The sequence below is a fragment of the Zootoca vivipara genome, chromosome 12 (assembly GCF_965207765.1).
Source record: "Zootoca vivipara chromosome 12, rZooViv2.hap1.1, whole genome shotgun sequence".
NCBI lineage: Eukaryota > Metazoa > Chordata > Lepidosauria > Squamata > Lacertidae > Zootoca > Zootoca vivipara.
In genome coordinates, this window is record NC_142595.1 from 3,747,757 (window position 1) to 3,767,786 (window position 20,030).

General features: G+C 45.5%; 1 protein-coding gene across 5 annotated transcripts in view; it reads left to right on the top strand.

Moving 5' to 3' along the window:
* The window catches only part of COL15A1 (collagen type XV alpha 1 chain), a 137,586-nt gene that overhangs the window by 63,872 nt on the left and 53,684 nt on the right, over nt 1-20,030 (top strand). For all 5 annotated transcript variants that reach the window (XM_060282153.2, XM_088656385.1, XM_060282156.2 and 2 more), the window contains 8 exons: nt 1,475-1,501; nt 5,092-5,154; nt 6,650-6,727; nt 8,105-8,161; nt 11,352-11,486; nt 15,451-15,513; nt 17,211-17,246; nt 18,624-18,758. In XM_060282153.2, coding sequence (XP_060138136.2) covers nt 1,475-1,501; nt 5,092-5,154; nt 6,650-6,727; nt 8,105-8,161; nt 11,352-11,486; nt 15,451-15,513; nt 17,211-17,246; nt 18,624-18,758 — 594 coding nt within the window. The remainder of the gene's footprint in view (nt 1-1,474; nt 1,502-5,091; nt 5,155-6,649; nt 6,728-8,104; nt 8,162-11,351; nt 11,487-15,450; nt 15,514-17,210; nt 17,247-18,623; nt 18,759-20,030) is intronic.

Genomic DNA, 20,030 nt, shown 5'->3' on the forward strand with positions numbered 1-20,030 from the left:
CTTTAAAACATCTTCCTCCCACCAGATGGGACAAAAAACAGCTAAAATAATAGGTTGTTAAGAGTGGCAGTCAAAAAGCCGAACTGGCAATCAAAGTGGTGTTGCTTCAATTGGATACTTTTTTGAGGTTTGCAGTTAGACAAGTGAGGCCATGTCCAAAGGTATGCAAACAAGGGGTTGTTCTGTTCAGCCGTTTCCTCCGCTGAAGCCCTTCAACCAGCAACAACATAACACAGATTGCCTTTTTGCACACATCTGGCTTCTCTTGAGCACGTTTAGCAAATATACAATCAAAGCAGCACTTTAGACCCATTCCTGGTACGTGTAAGGAGGAAGGAAAAGTAGCTACAAAACCTACCCTAAACTGTGCCAACAGCAGCCAAAGCTACTGCTGGGACCAGCTTTCTAATTTGTTCTGAGGAAGTCCGAGTGGCCAGCGTCATGTTTTGACACTGGCTACTGCCAGTAGAGCGAGTGAAGGCCACCTTTGATATTGGCTCCTGCTTCAGAATTCTTGGGGCCTGGAGCAGCTCCACCTTTTGCCCACATGTCAACGCAGTCCTAGCAATCCTGATGCATTTTCTCAGGCGGCCCGAGGCAGACACATCCCAGCCTGTTTGTTACTAGGCCTGTTGCCAGACCCCATTTATTTCTTCAGCCGCAACACTAAGCACACCACTTTAAACGTGTGGCAAATCTGTCAGTGAATTATCTTGTTTGCCCAGGGCCAGCTCACCCATGAGGCAATGGGAGGGACTGCTCCAGGGACAGGATCCAGAGGGGCAGCAGTTCTTGATGTAGATCTTTAATGCTCCCTTCTTCCTGTGTATATCTTCACTCACCTCTTCTTCCCTGGTGAGGATGGAGGCGCCATTTTGTGGTTCGGTTCAGAGGCCCAAATATCTTGAATTTGCCTACTGACGGAATACAGAATTAGCTATTAGGATTTGTATTATGGAATTAGTTAATAAGCTTCCGTCTGCATTTGACTGAAATCAGATACAGTTGCTATGTTGTGCTTTGTTGAGTTGCTTGAATAAAGGACTGGGCATGCTCCAGACTTAGAGGTACATAGCTGCCAAGTTATCCCTTATTTTAAGGGATTTTCCCTTATGCTGAATAGGCTTCCTCGCGAGAAAGGGGAAAACTTGGCAGCTATGTAGAGGTAACATATGTCAATTCATCACATATTGCTGGGCTGCAACCTGGAGACAAATTTTGTCAAAGCAGTAGTCCGTTTTAAGGGAGAACCAGCAATTGGTGGTAGTTATGTAGGTTTCATAGGTACCAAAACTGAGGATTGATGCAGAGAGAGTAGGCAGAAGACAAAGATAGGTATAGAAAATTATTTTATCAGCGCAACAAGGAAGAAGTTATGGTTAATACAATATAAAATGCTAGCCAGTATTGATTGGTTGACTTTAGTCTTCTCTTCACACAGGTTTTGTAATGTTTGTTTCTGTTTCTGTTTCAGGGCATTTCTGGCAAAGATGGGTTACCGGTAAGGAACCTCGATATGTATGACACTATCCAAGTGCCTAGCATTGACTGTGTATATAAAAACATTGTGTTTCAGTTTAGTCCAGCATCTGGTTTCAAAGTCCTGCTGGCCAGAGGCCCCCAGGAATCCAGGGAGCAGGACAAGGAAAACAAATCCCCCCCCCCCGTTCGCTCCCCAATAACAGAAAAATTCTCGAGAGAGGCTTTCACTGAGCAGGGAGTTGCTATTGTCCATGCATAGCGGGCATCGATAAGACATATCCTCCATGAAATTTAACAAATCCCCTTTTAGAGCCATCTAAGCCACAACACATTGCGACAGCAAATTATTTGAGTGGAAGCTAAGTATTTTCTCTCTCTTTCTTGCATTCTGCTTTTTCCCATATGAATAAAAATCAGTTAAAGTTACTGCATTTCAACAATTTATACCACTTAACACTGCAGCTTCCAAGCAGTGTACAGTGAGATTAAACAGATACAGTAAATATGAAATCACTTAACGCTGCAAGATCAGAAAATGTACATAGAGCTAGGCCCACGGATCCTGGTGGATTTGGGCCATGCATCTGAGTTGAGGGGGGGGGCACAAAGACCTTAGTGAGCGGGCAGAAATAAATGCACGAGGCAGCCCTGGACCCAAGCCGTTAAGGGCCTTGTAAATTTGAATGTAGAGGTGTTTAGCTTTATCTGGATCATGCCCTTCCTTCTATAAATAAAAAAAATCCTTCCAGCAGCACCTTAGAGACCAACTAAGTTTGTCATAGTTGCACACTTCTTCAGATACACTGCACACGAAAGCTCATACCTATGACAAACGTAGTTAGTCTTTAAGGTGCTGCTGGAAGGATTTTTTTTATTTTGTTTCGACTACGTCAGACCAACACGGCTAACCTACCTATAACTACTTCTATAAATAGTAATTGTTGATATACCTGCTCTGGAAATCCTTCCTTTTATTCTGATACTGTATTTTTCTTAATATTACAAACTTCACTGGAATTTTTTTTAAAAAACAATACTGCAATTCAAGATTTCCTATTTCCTATATAGATTATGCAAATGACACATACTATTGGTATGGTGTTGAATGGGCAAGAGTGTATATGTTGTATCTTGGTTTTTAATCAGAAGTCTGTACCTTGGAAATCCAACTGTTGTCCTCTATAGATGATACAAATTAAGCAAATGTGCTCATGCTTCCAGTTTTGTATTACTTACTTTGTGTGTGCTACTCATGGGCTATGCAGACCACTGAAAACCTATCCCTTACTCACTGGAAAGCCTATCTTCCCTTTGTGCAGCAGGGGGAGGGGGCCACTGGCCTCTGGGGGTCATGCTGCCGCCGTGTTCGGCTCCAGCCTCTGACTCCTCACAGCGCTACGCACATGATGTCAGGAGTAAGGATGCCATGTCGGGCCCCCTCAGTCTTTTTCAGAAGCTGATGCCACTTCTGCTGACACACTTTGTAGTGGGAGGGGGCTTAGTTCTTGCCCTTACTCCTTCTGCTGGCATAATTGCCACTTGACCCATCCTTACCTTCCAAGTCCCGGACTGCAGAATCCGGGACCGGCAGCCGTGTGACACCGGAAGTTGTGTTGATGTAACTTCCGGTGTCGTTTTGCCCTTCTATGGGCACCAAAAATGGCCGCCGCTGGCTTCGAAAGTCATGTCTATGCACTTCTGGACATACGTAGATGCGACTTTTGAAGCCGGCGGCAGCCATTTTTTGTGCCTATAGAAGGGCAAATCAGAAAGAAAAAAATGGCCGCCGGCAGGAGAAAATAACGGAGAAAAACAGGAGACGAAGTGATATGGGGGACCACCGGGAAAAGGTAAGTAAAAACGGGGGTTTCCCGGGGAAAACGGGGTACTTGGCAGCTATGGACCCATCCTCTCCCAGAACTGAGTTGGCCGGAAGAGGAGGAGGCAATTGTAATTTTGGAAGTTACACTACGGCTGCCCTGTAGAGATGTTTTCTCCTCCTCAGAGAAAGGAAGATACTGATGAAAATCAAATAAATTAATAATATATAGAGGTTCTGAATACAGGCCAATCAGCACAACCATTTTTACGTGCTGAAGTACAAGATAGCAGGTTCTCCCCTTAAGGAGAGCATGGGTTGCGGGAGGGTTAACAAGACGTTCCCTGGTTTGTTGGGCGGGTCAGTTTGGATGACCACTAAGGGTTTTGTTGCTGGGGAGAATGTTATGTTGCAATTATTTGATTGACAGCCACAGCCTATGTATACTGGGGCAAGTAGCTTTCGCTTTCGCTTTTGGTGCTTGCAACGGATCGCCCGCCCGCCCGCCCTATATTTAGAGGTTGTTTGTTTGCGCATGACGTTGCTGTGCCTGCCATGGGGTTGTCCGTATTGATGCGGGGGCCTAGTAGGAATTTTGCCACTTGGCTGATTGGCTGGTGCCTTGTGGTTTTTGCCTACTACATAGCAAAATGTCACAACTTGCAAGGTTGGCGGTTAGGCATTGGTTCAAATTGGATGGTGGAGGGGTACGGATTTGGCTGGGCCTGCCCCTCAAAATTGCTGCTGCCTTTAGGGGTATTCTGTTAAAGGAATCCTGGGGCTCCACATGTTTGTCCGTACCCCCGGTAGGGGCTAGGACCACGCATGAGCCTCGGGGAGCATCTGGAGGAGAGGTCAAGGGCTTGGTAGCCCTGCCCCGGCCTCTCTCAGAGGATGCTTACCTATCCTGACTTCCCCACTACGCCAGATCTGTCCCAGGCGGGGGACAGATGGCATAGGAAACCAATGCCTAAGCAACCACTCACATCAGTTGTATTTAAATAAAGTTGTGGCCAAAATTAATGCCAAAAACCTCAAACTTAAATTCTGTGTGAAGCGTGAATTATTGGTGGGAAGTCTTGGTACCTCGACACGCAAACAGAAGTATTATTATTATTAATTGATCTGGGTATATCGAAAAACAGATGTTCTGAATCCTTCCACATGTTTTGGCAACTTTTCAAGCCTCAATTCAACCCATTTTTACAATATGTTTTTTAGGAAATTGATCTGGACATATGTTTACAAGACAACTTTAATGTGCTCAGTTCTGCATATAAAAAAAAATCACTGACCTGCAGGTTGTTGCCATGATTCGAAAAGTCAAATTCTGTACTCAGCACCATAGCTGCCAAGTTTTCCCTTTTCTCGCGAGGAAGCCTATTCAGCATAAGGGAATTTCCCTTTAAAAAAAGGGAGAACTTGGCAGCTATGCTCAGCACATTGCCTTGTGTTCACCAGCATGTTATTCCCAGGCATCTGGGTTCCAGGAAATGTCCTCATTAGACAGAACCTTCTTCAGCTGTTCTGAACTGGGATCAGTGCTATTCATGATGGTGGTCCATGAACTGGAGCCAGTCAACGAGCTATTGGCTGCTGGTCCATATGACTCCACCACAGCCCAGGTTAGGTGGGATGCTTCAGGAACCAAATATGATTCCATTCCCAGGCACACTGGCTAGTGCAGCTGGGGGAAGGGGATTGCTGGCGCACCACACTATTTTAATTACAGCCTTTTAGTATAGCATAATGCTAATGGAAAAGAGATGTTAATATACCTTCTCTTTTAGGGTAGACCAGGACTTCAGGGCTCTCCAGGGTTAAAGGGCGAACCTGGCCTTAAAGGAGAAAAGGTAAGCACTGTTTTGATATTTTTTTTAAAAGACAGTTGTGTTTCATTGCCATGAGAATCGTGGGTCATGTGAATTGATGCATCCTGTGAACTAAGGCGGTTTCACCTATGACAGAAGCTTTTGGCAGAAGGCACTCCCGTGTTTCTTCCATGTAGGAAGTGATGGTCCTACACATAACTGCACATCTCCTAGGAAGCCACATGACATGCCCATGTTGTGAGTGCATTTTAAAAGGCTTGTAGCAGCATTAAAGGTAAAGGTAAAGGGACCCCTGACCATTAGGTCCAGTCGTGACCGACTCTGGGGTTGCGCACTCATCTCGCATTATTGGCCGAGGGAGCCGGTGTATAGCTTCCAGGTCATGTGGCCAGCATGACTAAGCTGCTTCTGGCAAACCAGAGCAGCACATGGAAACACCATTTACCTTCCCGCTGTAGCGGTTCCTATTTATCTACTTGCATTTTGACGTGCTTTCAAACTGCTAGGTTGGCAGGAGCTGGGACCGAGCAACGGGAGCTCACCCCGTCACAGGGATTCAAACCGCCGACCTTCTGATCAGCAAGCTCTAGGCTCTGTGGTTTAACCCACAGCGCCACCTGGGTCCCTACAGAAGCAAATTCAGTATGTAGCAATGGGTTTAAATGTCTAGATGGTCTTTAACACCAGCAAGACATATAACCAGGGTTGAGTACACAGGCAGTCAGCTGAACTCCAAGTACCTTGGCTACATTCTGAGACCACCAACTTCTGAAATGGATCCCATTTTATTGGACCAAACCCTATTCTGCATACCATCATGGAAGCTAAGGCAACCGTGGTGTAAGGTCCAGCCAATTTTAGTCTCAGAAAAAAGTGAACTTTCTGTCAGTAAGAGCTCTTGAGCAGTGGAATGGAGTCCCTAATCCAGGCATCCCCAAACTGCGGCCCTCCAGATGTTTTGGCCTACAACTCCCATGATCCCTAGCTAACAGGACCAGTGGTCGGGGAAGATGGGAATTGTAGTCCAAAACATCTGGAGGGCCAAAGTTCGGGGGTGCCTGCCCTAAGCAGAGGTTGGATGGTCATCTCTCAGGAATTCTTTAGTTGGGATTCCTGAATTGCAGGGGGTTGGACTAGATGACCCTTAAGAGTTCCTTCAACTTTACTACAATTCTATGAAAAGGTATCACATACTTTTCATAAAGTTTACTTTATTTGTGTAATTAAAATATTTATATACCACTATTCACCAAAGTTCCATAATTGTTGGTTTAAAATAACAATAAACGTACCATAAAAATGCAGTTCAGACTAGACAAAGAAATCTAGTAAGTCTGCTAAGTCTCGTCTACGTTGGTGCTGCATACAGCATTCCCAGGTGTAGAGAGCTGAGAGGGGTCAGCTCCCCTCAGCTCATCCACCCAGTTCTCAGCAAGGCTCATGAGGTGGGTGTGCATTAACCTAACGTGTATGTTCTAAACCCCTCACAACTTCACCATATGTATTCTTGTTCTAGGGAGATGCTGGCATAGGATTACCAGGCCCCCCTGGGCTTCCGGGGCCTCCTGGGCCTCCTGCTCCATCCACGGGATTTGTGAGTTTGAGTGCTTGCTATGTGGAACAGCTCCTCTGTTTGTTTGTCTCTCCAGCCTTACGTTGCATTGAGCTTCTGTTGGCGAAACGTCACATGAAACAACCCATGTCTCAGAGAGGGGACAGGTTGAGAGGAATCTGGAGGGAATAGGCATGGCCAAGCTGAGCGGGCGGAGAATCCTGGCTCAAAGTAAACGTGATGGTGGACGTTTGGTTAGGTTATTCATTTGCCTGCCTCATTCTCGTGTAAAGCAGAGTGCAAGAGCATGCCCCTAAGTCCGACATCAAATGCTGGACGCACACAAATGCCACCCCACACCTTATCTCCCTACCCTTAGTTCAGGCACTCTTGTCCCCAGCCAGCCAGGGAGGCAGAAGAGTGCCCAAAGTGAGAGAGCATGGAGGGGGGGGGGATTTTCATGTCAATATAAGACATGAAGCACTTGGAATTGTATGTGAGTGGGGCAGATTCGTGAATTATTCTTTCCCCTTGGCACACACACCCCAGTCACCGTGGCCCTCCATTCTTCCTCTTCGACACACCTCTGTTTTTCTCTGGGAAGAAAAGTGCCTGAAGGTGGAGCCAGGCAGGGAATGGCAGGGACAGCAGGCAGGCACATAAGTCCACAGATTGAGGAGCAAGTGTAGTCTGGTGTCAGCTTAGCCTTCACACTCCATGCGCCTCCTGCAAGAAAGACATGGAAAGTGGCCGCGGGAGAACAGGTCTTTTCAGTGGCTGCCCCTCGGCTGTGAAATGCTCTCTCCAGGGAAGTTTGCCGAGCACCTGCATTGTCAGCGCAAATACATTTTTGTTTCCCCAGGCAGTTGGCACTTCAACTGAGTCTGCTCTTTGTGTTTATCGAATTTGGTTTTGGTTTTCCTTTTTAATAAGATTTTATTAAGTTCACACACCACTGACAACAGGCATTGACACTGCTGCAAGTTGTCACAGTGAGGCAGAGAGGAAGGTGCTTCAGTTGTGGTTTACAGAGCTCCTGGTGTTAACTTCTTGGCCCTTTACAAAGTTGAATCACAGCTCTATGTCCATCAACAGATTTATCCATCCTTTTCTGCCAGTGTCTTCTCTCTACAGGATAATATTAGAGTTATCATCAGTGAAATTCCTGCTTGGGCATGATCATCTGATGACTATTAAGAAAAGCCAAAGGAATTCCAGTGAGTCTGGAAAAAGTTCTCTGACATGGAGTAAGAGTTAGGCTGGCTCCTAGTTTCACCTAAAATATAATTTGGGGCAAATTAGAACATCCCCGCTCAGGGGAAATGTCTGAGGAATTTTAAGCAATGTTGAAGAGAATTACTGGAATGTGGAGTTCACTTCCCACTAACAATATTCTAAAATTAATGTTGTTTGTTTCAGAGAAGAGTGGAAATGGAGGCCTCTGGCTCTGGTGACTCTGACATAGAATTTCCAAGGGTAAGTAGGTTCTGATGGCTACTGCTAACCTGTAAAGGCTTTTCAAATCACAAAGTACTTTTAAAGATACAAGACACTAGCATCACAATAAGAGAAAAACCTGTACGGTAGTGCTGTATTGGGTCAAGATAGCCATATTGATTCGTATGCTGTTGGTGGGGTTTTGTTGTTGTCTTGTCGGGCTGTTTGTATAAGAAAGGGGAGCCACACCAGGGTGAAGGCATCCTCCTTCGAAAACCTTTTCCTGACAGCAGAAGGACACAGCAAGGGGATGGTATCTGCAATATACAAAACACTGCTCCAGAATCCCATAAATCCCCTAACCTCAGTCAAAATGCAATGGAAGCACAACATAGGCTACGAAATAAACCTTACCCAGTGGACTAAACTGTGGTCTAAACCTCCCTTTAAATGACACCTGACAGGCTTCCGGTTGACCGCGCCATCTTTGCTCAGACGGGGGTCCGATCAGCGGAGCGGACCTCGGCGCTTCAGAGGTGGAGGGAATTGCTCCAGCGAAGCAAAACCTCCTTAAAAGCCCCAAATCGAGCTTTTTGGGGACGGATTTTGCCTGGCGGCGCCAAAAGCGGGCTCTCTCCTCCCCGGATCGGCTTTGTTTAAGCCCCCGAGAGCGAGGAGGTGAACCGCGGCGGACAGGCTGACACTGCTGCTCTGAGAGCGCGAAGCTGCGAGTCTGGGAAGTGGAGGCGGCCAATTCTTCCAAGAATAATTAGCAAATGAATAGACTGTGAGTAATTTGGATTGTTTGGAATTTAAATTAAGGCAATTTGGATTTGGGAGAGAGGGGGAAAAGAGGAAGCCACCCCCCCCCACGGTAACATAAGAGACAGTAAACAGAAACCCGAAGCCGTAAACAGAAGATCTTAACTTAAAAGGATCCCTCAAAGGCATCAAAGAGAATCTCCCCTAAATGCAGGGTGAAAGGGGAGAGAGACTGTGGTTGTGAGTGCCCTGCAGCAAGAGGTAAAGACTAAGAAAAACCTTTCTTTTCCTCGGGAGCCGGCAGCCCAGACAACCCAGTGAGTTGATCAGGATTTATAAGTCAATTTTTATTTCACTGTATTTCTGAACTTTGTGGAAATTCTTTTTTGGTTTAAATGTTTGTGAAATGTGAGTTCGAACTTTATTGCCAATAAGACTTGAAGAATGCAGCCAGCTTGTTAAAATGGAGTCGAGAAAATAAACTGTGATCATATTCCACCCCACGTGACAAGTTTTGACCTTGGCAGGATTGAACTATGTCAACAAAAAAGTGTTCCCCTGAGTTCCAGCGGTCTGTTTTGACCTTAATGTGGGAAACAAGAATAGAACTATGTCAAGAGGAGACAAAACGGCAAGAGTTACAGCAACAATTTCAGATGGTGATGGCAGAATATGATTTTCTAGAAGATGAAGCTTTTGAAACTGAAAAAGATGAATGTGAGAATGACAATGATGGTGACTGTGATTTGGAAGAAAAAGATGAAGATGAGGACTGTGATGATTCAACACAAAATGAAGCACACCACGAAAAAAATGATGACTTTACTCTACAAAAAGTTGGATGGAGTGCCCTGCATTTGAGGGGGGCACGATTGGTATTACTGGAACTCCAGAACACCCACAGGGAAGAAGGAAAAAATATGCAGAGAAGAGAAGAAATTCAGGGGTCTTGTATGGTGGCCTGGATGGCAAAAGACTATAAACAGGGAGTGGGGTGAAGGGAAAGTGATGTTGTGATTATAAGGATGGATTAACAGGATTATAACTGGTCTGCTGATTATGGAATTTGCTGGATTGGGGGGGTGGAGCCGGTAATCGGGGATGTAAGGTTAAATTGAGAATAGTTATAGTTTTAAAAGTGAATGGATTTTGGAAAAATGTGAAAATATGGAGGCTTATAGAGGGAGTAAAAATTAGGCACGGGAAGATAAAATGGGAGTTTGATTTTTCAGTGATTTGAACATTAGGTGAAAATGATAATAATTGATTTATAAGTTGCATAAGATATAAAGGTGTATTTTTATAAAGTAAGAAACTGTTAAAGATGATAAAAAAGGGATGAAAACCGGGGAAGGGGGGGGAGGGGAAGCCCACAAAATATGGTTTTACAATTATGAATGTAAGAAATTTTTTTTCTGTTTTGTATTGTTCTTTTTCTCTTTTTTTGCTCTTTCTTTTTTCTCTTTTTTCCTATTTTAATTTTTTTCTTTTTTTGGTATGACAATAGATGGTTGGATGGATGTCCTCCTGCGTACTGCCCTGGTTTGCTGGAGCTCCCTGGTGGCAGGGGGGGGGCTTTGGGGTCAGGGGAGGGGCAGGAGGACAGAAATCCAAGCATAAAATGGACCATCTCTGACTGTTCACCTACATGAGATACTTCTGTGGCAGGGGAGGATCCATGTGGGTGGGTGGGAAGGAGGTGGAAAAGGTGTTTATGTATGTACCGTTTCCTTTTTTTTGCTGTTTGTAAAATTAATAAAAAGTATGTTTAAAAAAAATATATATATAAAAAATAAATGACACCTGACAATGTCGTCTTAAGCGCCTCTGGCGCTGTGGTGTGCCGGATCCTTCCGGCGCCCTCCCGCCCCGTTTCCCAGCGCGGCGGGCGGGTGGGCGCTGCTGTGCGACGGGCCGGCCAGCCAGCGGGGGGGGCGCAGTTCGCGGTGCCTTCCTGGCGGGCCGGCTGGCCAGCGGGTGGGCGCAGTTCGCGGCGCCCTCCTGGCGGGCCGGCGCCGTGGTGCCCTGCGCCACCCAGCCTGCACGTAGGGCCGGCCCTGACACCTGAAATAACAGAGGAGCCTGAGAACTAATTGGTTCACTGTCACACCGAGATCAGTTTGTTCTGAGGTGCAATTTTACAAAGTCCTGTGGATTCTTAACCTGAAAATTATACTCTGGGGATTCTGGATTTTTCTGAAAGTTTAACTATATTCAATAGCCTAGAATAAGAACATCCAACGCATTATCATTACTTATAGCACTATAATAAGGCATTTCACATCCATTGTCATTGTAGGAACTCTCTGAAGTAAACAAGTATTATTGTTCTTGTGCTGTGCTGTGTTGTGTTGTTGTGTTGTGTTGTGTGAAGCTGAGAGACATCAGCCTCTCAGGGTGTCCCGGTGAGTCCACTGCTGAGGGAACAGGAGCAAAATCTTAATCTCAATATACCTGCTTTATCTAGGGTGCCCCGGGACCTCCAGGTCCTCCAGGTCTGCCTGGTGCTCCAGGACTGCCAGCACCAGATTCAAATGCAGGAATTCCTGGGTTGCCAGGAGAGGATGGGAAAGGTGGAGCCGCTGGGCATCCAGGTCCTCGGGTGAGTATTTGTTCTGTGAGAACTTTAGCTTCATATATTAGCCCAAGATCAAGTACTGATTAGCAGCATGGCAGCACCTAATCCACCTTTCTTTATTTGCCATGCAAAGGATGGCACAGGTGTGGCCATGGTAGCGCTCTCTTTCACCAGGTCAAGAGTAGGGCCGGGTGACATATTAATATATTGTCTTATATCAATATCAAGAGCAAATCGTGATAACCATTAAAAAAAATTACCTGGCAATATATCGTGAATTGTGTGTGTGCTTGTGTGTGATAGTAAAAAAGCACGACATTGCAAAAATCGGGAAACCGATGCTTCTTCCTGTCCTGGGCAGTGTTGCAGTTGCTAACTGCCCCAGCTGCTCTTCCATGCCTCTTGTAGCGGCAGCGGCAGGCTGACACAAAAAAACCACTATTTGAGAAATCGTGTGTGCAATGCAGGATAACTCTTTGCCTTGGCTCCCTGCCTCCCTTGCCTGCCTCCTTTGGAGATTTCGGGTGCGGACGCCTGTGTGCAGCCTGGCTCTGCCCTTGAGGGCTCTGTCTCCAGAGCCTGGGAGCTGAACAGGCTGCAAGCGGGATCTTCCCTCCCTCGAGAGATGCCAGGCTCTTGCTGAAAGGCAGGCACCAGGCTGGCAGGTGTCTTATTCGGGAGAATCTGGAGCCCCGCTCCTCCTGTTCTCACATAAAAAATATAAACTTGGGTAATAGTAAAAAGAAAAAGAACAGCACGCCGCTGTAGCATAAGAGCCGCTTCCCTCTTTCCCCTGCTGGTTTGCTCATTCCAGGTGGCTGGGCAATTGTCTGTCCCTCCCCACCTCCCTCCCTCCCCACCCACGTGGGTGCACGCTTGTGCATTTTGCTTTTGTGAAAATGCAGGGGGCACAGGTTTTGTTTTAAATTAACCCAGCCTCTCTCTGCTGGCAGCTCCTCTTCTTAACTTTAAAGTAGCTCCCCCACCCCACCCTTCGCTACCTCCCTTGTCCCAAGGAAACTGCAGAGAAACATGCCCCATGGTTGCTTCAAATGAAAAGAAAATAACGCTTCTCTGGCCACTTCCCTCTTTCCCCCACCTGCATGTGCTTCTTTCTTGGTGTGTATGTGTGTGTGTGTGTGTGTGTGTGTGCAATTGTCTCTGTGCTCCTCATTTCCTCCTCCAGACCCTCTGACTCCCCTAGAACTCTTCTCAATTCTCCCCTTGCTTTCTCACACATTTGTTATTATTAATAACAAATTAATATATTAACATTAATATATTCTCCTTAAATCTGTAATGTTATAGTTGAAGCATGCTATCATTGAATACATTTTCATATAATTAAATGCATCAAATTTTCATTGCAAAAAATATTTATGTTTCTTTAATCATTTTTTATTCTGTAAAATTTTATCCATTATTTCTGGTTTGGCCTGGTTCATAAAGGAAATGCAAATTCCCCTGGCACTAAAAATATAAATTTTGTCAGACCCGTAAGTAGTAGCAGTTGCCAGGGGATTACCACATTCACCTTTACATACTTTCAGCCTTTTGTCAAACATTGTGATATATTGAAATATTGTGATATTTAGCTGGTGATATGATATTGAAAACCAGGTATCGCCCAGCCCTAGTCAATAGCTTCTCCATAGTCATGCCTGCATGCTGCAGATGCCTTTAAGGAAGGATGAGATGGCCAAGGAAGCTGGAAGTGAGTTGAATCAGCATGCCAGCTGTGGGGTTGTCTCACTGCAGATGGCTATGGCTCCTTTCCCAGCCAGAGTTGAGCATCTCTCAGGATCAGGCCTGGTGGAGTCTCTCCACCAGGGGCTAGAGCCCCCCTCCCTTCCAGGTTCTGACAGGGCTTCTTGGGAAATCCTACAGCTGCTTCTAAAAGCCTTGCTATTTACTCCACCAGGGCTGTTCCCCGAAAGCTTTTGAGCCAAAGAAGGCCCATAGGATGTCACACAAGAGGGCAGAAGGGAAGTGCTCACCACAATGCTTGATTCATGCCTTTGGGCTCTTTCACATCCCCTTTGCTGCTGCTTCTTTTTATGACTGCTGTCCATTCCGAGCACATCACATCAGCCTTCAAAACTTTCTTTTTTGCAAACAATTTGTCTGTAAAATCAGAATTTATCACAGACACAATCTGTGATTACTGGAGCATAGTTGGGTAATTTGAGCGAGATGATTTATTGCCTTATTGAAAAGAAGGCTTTTCAGAAACTCCCTGTCTTCTAAACTGTGTATTCGGATTAACTTCTAGTTATCTCAATGGTATTTAATAAAGTGCACTAAAGGTTAAAGTGTGTATAAGGTGGGCTTCATCACACGTGACTGCCAAGTAGCATCCAGTTTGCCCCCAATCCTGTCTTCTTAAACGCTTAAGTACCGAATTAGAGTGACCTCCACCCCAACCTGCTTAAGAACCCGTGTTGGGGCATGAAATTGGGAAATAATTCTAAGAGCAGATTTTCCAGCGTAGCCCCTGTGGTGATTTCAGCTTTGTCAACTGGACAACTTTTTAATAGGAAGCGTGTCTGAAAATGCATGGGTAAAAACTGCCTTTAGCTACTGGCAACTTTCATCTTACTAAGAACTTGAAAATTACAGGTGTTTTGTCTGATTGCAAAAGTTTGTGGGTGGAATTTGACTAGCAGTATGTGTGCTTAACACTTACAACTTCAGCTCTTTAATAAACAGTTACCGTACCTCCCATATATTTTCACAAGTACCCAGTAGTGTTTGAAGTATGGCACAAGATGTTTTGTTTTTAACCACCTACTTACACTGCCAGCATGCTCAAAGGAGCAGCAAGAAAGTAGCATTCTCTCTTTGCAACAAGAAGCAGCTCTCTTCCCTCATACAAACACAAAACATCTTATGACTGCTGTTTCTGAAAATTTGCGTGAAATGAGACTGTCTGCTCTGCAGCACATTTTGTTTCCCCATTTCCGGAACATAAGTTGTTCAACACGGTTATCACTTGCAGTGATAAGAATCCCTTCATGGAATTTAAGGCTGACCAATATCACACAGAAGAGGCAGCCTTTGTATGAAGTGCAGATGTCCAGCCATATGCTTTCAGGTTTATCTGAGTTGTGCGTTATGGGAGCAACCTTTATCTTGGACTGTGTGTTGCACCAAACAGCTTAAAAGCAAAACATAAAATGTCAATTTTACGTGGAGAAATTGCAGGTGGGAGAAGAGTGGTGGATACCTTCCCTTCCCCACGACTGAATTTCACTTAGCCAGGCTTTAGCATAAGCTGATATAGTGGGGAGTACAACTGAAAGTGTAGGGACCCAGGTGGCGCTGTGGTTAAACCACTGAGCCTAGGGCTTGCTGATCAGAAGGTCGGCGGTTCAAATCCCTGTGACGGGGTGAGCTCCCATTGCTTGGTCCCAGCTCCTGCCAACCTAGCAGTTCGAAAGCATGTTAAAATGCAAGTAGATAAATAGGAACCACTACAGTGGGAAGGTAAACGGCGTTTCCATATGCTGCTCTGGTTCGCCAGAAGCGGCTTTGTCATGCTGGCCACATGACCTGGAAGCTATACGCCGGCTCCCTCGGCCAATAATGCGAGATGAGCGCGCAACCCCAGAGTCGGTCACGACTGGACCTAATGGTCAGGGGTCCCTTTACCTTTACCTTTACAACTGAAAGTGAGGAGATGCAAGGGGGGAATTGTGGGTGAGAGACAGAGTCGCTTCCTCTTCTGCCAGTTCTTTGCTGAAACACCTTCCTACTGTTGCATTTACCTGTATTCTAAGACATGGGTCTGCCGCTGTAATTAGTTCTATCCCGAAGAAGTTGTTAACCGTTCTAGACATTCCAGACTCCTGTTGATTAACGAAGAGATTATAAAGATCATACTGAACATATGAGGGGGAGTCCTTTAAAAAAAAGCATCATACTGTAAGTTAAAAAGCAGCCTTATAATTTGTGTCATTACAAATAGCTCACGCCTGTGATTTTTCAGGGTCCACCTGGTCGTCCTGGGCAAGATGGATTGGCTGGTTCTGCAGGAGCAAAAGGAGAAAAAGTAAGTTGCAAACTCAAGAGTTTGTTTTAGAGATTCTTACAAACACCCTGGGGAAGCAGCGGGTTGGGGAGGGATGAACTGGGTCAGTGGTTCCCAATGGGTGGTCTGTGGATCCCAGGGGGGACTGCGCAACCCCCCCCGGGGGTCCATGGCACCTTTCACAAAACAAAAACTAGCATAGAAATAGGAACATTTTAAAAAGCAGGGTGTTCATGGCTCAGCTAATGGGGAACCACGGACTTAGTCCATCCTCCATTTGGGGTGGATAGTCAGTATTTAATAATTTGCTTTGCAGACACAGATACTTGATAATATGCCTTCTGTCAGTGGCACCATTCCAATGTGAATAATAATAATAATAATAATAATAATAATAATAATAATAATAATTGGTTTTGATTGCTCAAAGTTTTGATTGTTGAAAATTCTTCTCACATTATATCTTGTTGTCATCCTTACAACTACCATATATAAGTTACTTTGATTTTATGAGCCACTTGCTTCAGCCCCGCTCGTGACTTCATGGCGCAGGACAAGGGTGATTGTCAAATGAGGGACTTTCTGATTCACAGCTCTGTCCCATAGGAGGCAGATGCACACCATATAATTAAAGTGCATTCAACATACATTTAAAGCATATGACGTCCCCCAAAGAATCCTGGGAACTGTAGTTCCCCCCCAACAGACCTACAATTCCCAGTACCCTTAGCAAACTATAGTTTTCAGGATTCTTTGGGGGTATAAAACAATGCAGCTACATACTATACTACAGTGGTACCTCGGTTTACAAACACAATTGGTTCCGGGAATTCTGTACTTAACCTGAAGCGTACTTAACCTGAAGCGAACTTTCCCATTGATAGTAATGGAAAGTGGATTAATCCGTTCCAGACAGGTCTGCGGAGTACTTAAACTCAAAATACTCAAACCGAGGCGTACTTAAACCAAGGTATGACTGTATACTAGACTAGACTAGACTAGACTAGACTAGTGTTTATTTCTTTGGTGTCCTTGAATCTTCTGCCATACTTGCCAGCCCTTCCTGCCACACCAGTGTGGCGCATCACACCCTTCGAGAGCCACTGATCTAAGTACATAGTCCACAGGCAAGGCATACACATCTAAACCATAAGTATGAAGACAAAGAACAGGTATTTTTCACAATCCTGCCATGAACTGTATGTTTAATGAGTGGTTAAATTATAAATCATGTGCTCAATGCAGACATACCTATATTATATATTAAGTACTCCACTCAGACATAAAACTGAATTCTCACCGAGTTTAAATGGTGTTCTGTTTATAGTACCCACATAAAGACTTTGAAAAGGTTATCTAAAATGTGAATCCTTTGCTTGCTTTCCCCCAGAGTGCATGATAAGGTTTGGTTTCTAATACATGGCAGTGCACATACAAGCCCATCTCTTAGGTAATGTATGTATTTAAAAGTGGAATACAAGCGCTTGTTTTTCACTGAAGGCTAACACTGGCATATTTTCTGTGCTTAATTTGAGTTGGAGGAGTCGAGATGGCTGAGATGGTTACTATGCCAATAATCGGTTCTCGGCTTCTGTTCAATTCTTCCTTATTCCAAATAATTATGGGATTTGATTCAATAACTTGCATCAATAACAAGCAATGTAAGGGTGTGTAGGCAGCCTGCCTGCATAGAGTAAGTAATATGTCTTATCTTACAGGGTGATCAAGGTATTTGGGGGTCACCTGGATCAAAGGTAACTGAACAGGTCCACCTTTAATAATATTTAATAATAGTTCTTATATCTCATTGGTAAAGTTTGGCTCCACTGGAATCAAGAGTACCAAGATTTTGCATAGACACTGCCTGTGGTCTAACATTTAAGAACTAATTCTGGATTTGTTTCCACTACACAATTACCATTCACTTTTTTGGGAGTAATTTAATGCAGGCAGCTCAGTTTTATCTGGTTCACCAGAGGCAGCAAAAGCGATGCTGTATTTAGCAATGTTTCCACAGAAAACAGAATGTAAGAAGTGTTTAAGAATATAAGTACATAAAAAAAAAGAAAATAAGAACTTAACAGGAGCCCTTCAGGATCAGGCAAAAGGGCCAGCTTTTCCAACTTCCTGTTCTCCCAAGGGGCAAGTAGGTGCTTATGGGAAGCCTGGAAGCAGGTCCTGGGTGCAACAGGACTGTGAAACAGGAAGGTGCCGCCTCAGACTCCCCCTTTCCCATGGGCGTACCCAGGATCAAAGCTAGGGGGGCACACCAGCCACGCCCCCAGCCACCCGATTGGCTAGCTGGCAATGACGTGGCCAGGATCCCCCCAGGAGGCATGGTCAACGTCCACGCCCCCCAGAGGAAAGGGGGCCGTTTGCAAGGCAGCACACAAAGCCACCCGCGCTTGCACTCCTGCCTCGCCCGCTCCTTTAATGGCAGCGGTGATTAAAACGAGGCGGCAGCAGCGAAGCAAATAAGGTGCCGCGGAGCATTGTGGGGCAGCACTTTCTGTGCTGTGCTCGCTGTGACTTGAAGGAGTGTGGGCTGAAGTTAGCCCAGGTCCAGTCCAGTTTTTTTTTCAACGGAGGCAGCTTTGCTGCTGCTGTTGCCGTTTCGCTTCAGCCAAGCAGGCTGAGGCGGAGCACAGCAGGCAGCATCCCTGCCTGACCTCTACAGCTGCCCTGCTTCTAGTTCCCTTTACCGGGTTTGCGTGGCAGCTTTCCGGAAGCTGCCGCCGCTCTCCCTCACTTCTCTAGAGGCAGCAGCAGGGTTGGGTGTGATTCTGCCACCAAAGATGGCTGCCTTAATCTGCCCTGGCACTCTCCCTACTTGTGGTTTCCAGAAACTGGTATTCAGAGGCACGCTGCCTCCCACAGTAGAGGCAGAATGCAGGCATCAGGGTTAGTAGCCTTGCCCTGCATGAATTCGCCTAATTCTTTTAAAAAGCCATTCAAGTTGGTGGACTTCCGCCTTGCGGAAGTGAATTGTTTGGTTTAACAGGATTAAGATATATAGTAACTGACAATAGATTTCCCCCACTCCCACTTCCTAAGCATTTCCTCTCCACCATCCACTTCACTCTGCAGATTCACACCTTTACATTGCAAAATAATCTGTTCCTTTCCCTCAGGGAGACCCTGGAGATACTGGATTACCAGGCACCAAAGGAGATGATGGGGAGCCTGGGAAACCAGGGACCCCGGGACTTCCAGGACCCCCAGGACCTCCAGGACCCCCTGGCTCAGGCTATGGATTTGGATTTGAGGTAATCTCTTTAAAAGGGGTAGGAGGGGCTGAGTACATAAAAGTCTTGGCCTTGAAAATATCAGGGGTCATTTTGCCCCACAAAATGCCCCCCCACCCAGCCACCCCCTTTAGCGTTAGGGCCTACTTGGCTACTTGGTTAGCTGGTCAACAGAACCGGAAATGGATTTTCTCTCCCAATCTCAGTTGGCTCTGGACTCTCAGGTTTTTAAATTTCCCTCAGTGAATAGTTTATCATGTTAGGTGTTCACAATTTTGTGTGGAAGTGGGAATTGGGCAGGATCTGAATAGTAAGGGGCCTGGATAACGGATTGTTTCAAGGCACATCTCTGACTCAGAGATCTCTCTCCGTCTGGTAATCCTTCTTACTGATAGTTTATTAGCTGTTTGCACTTCTATAGTGATGGTTTGGCTCCCCCCCCCGACACTAGTTCCTCCCCCTTAACCTCTTTTAGGGCTCATCCACACAGGTCTGAGTGGTTTTCCGCTTGTCCCATGTTTTCTAGTCATGACTCCAAGCAGTTTTGCTTTTGTTCTGTCACTCTCCCCTGGAATATCCACTCTTTAGCGCTAAATTGGAGCAAATGGCAATCCTCAGAAAACCCTCTTTGTTGCAATTCAGTGCTAAAGATCGGGTTTCCTCGATGGAAAGCGGCAGGGCAAACAAAGGTGTGGGAAATACAGTTGTATTTTCTTCCTAGTATTCAGTCACGGTCTCCTTGTGTAATGGATTGATTCATTGTGTGCCGGGGACCAGGGATCAGAGTGAATAGGCAGCAACGTGGAGTTGTGCGATCAGCTTAACAAAGGGGGGCTGGTAAGGTTCCTGCTTATGTGCTGTGCCTCCCACTCTTCGTGGCTGCGGAAGTTACTTGGTGAAGGAATCGCTCCAAATCTCTTGAAAGTTTGTGTTTTTATGTAGCTTGCTAAACCGGATGCTCTCGTGAGCTTCTAATTTCAAAAGGTTCTGCATTAAACCTTCCATGCTTAGTGTGAGTTGGGATTTGGAGTGCAGGAGGGTTACTTGTTTGGCTGCCAGCATATCCCAATGGGACTGTTCTGTTCTTTTCTGCCATTCAGAAAGCCCCCAGTGGGTAGGCATTTAGCCAATTTAATCACTGACATTTCCTATCTCCAGGGATTTACCTAAGACTAATTAATTCTAGTTTGATTTTTCTTCCGGAAACTCTTGATAATTGACATTCCCGCAGGAGAAGGTGTGTCAGGCCAGCTTGTGGCCTATTGCACCTCTGGAATTTGTCCACATCCTACA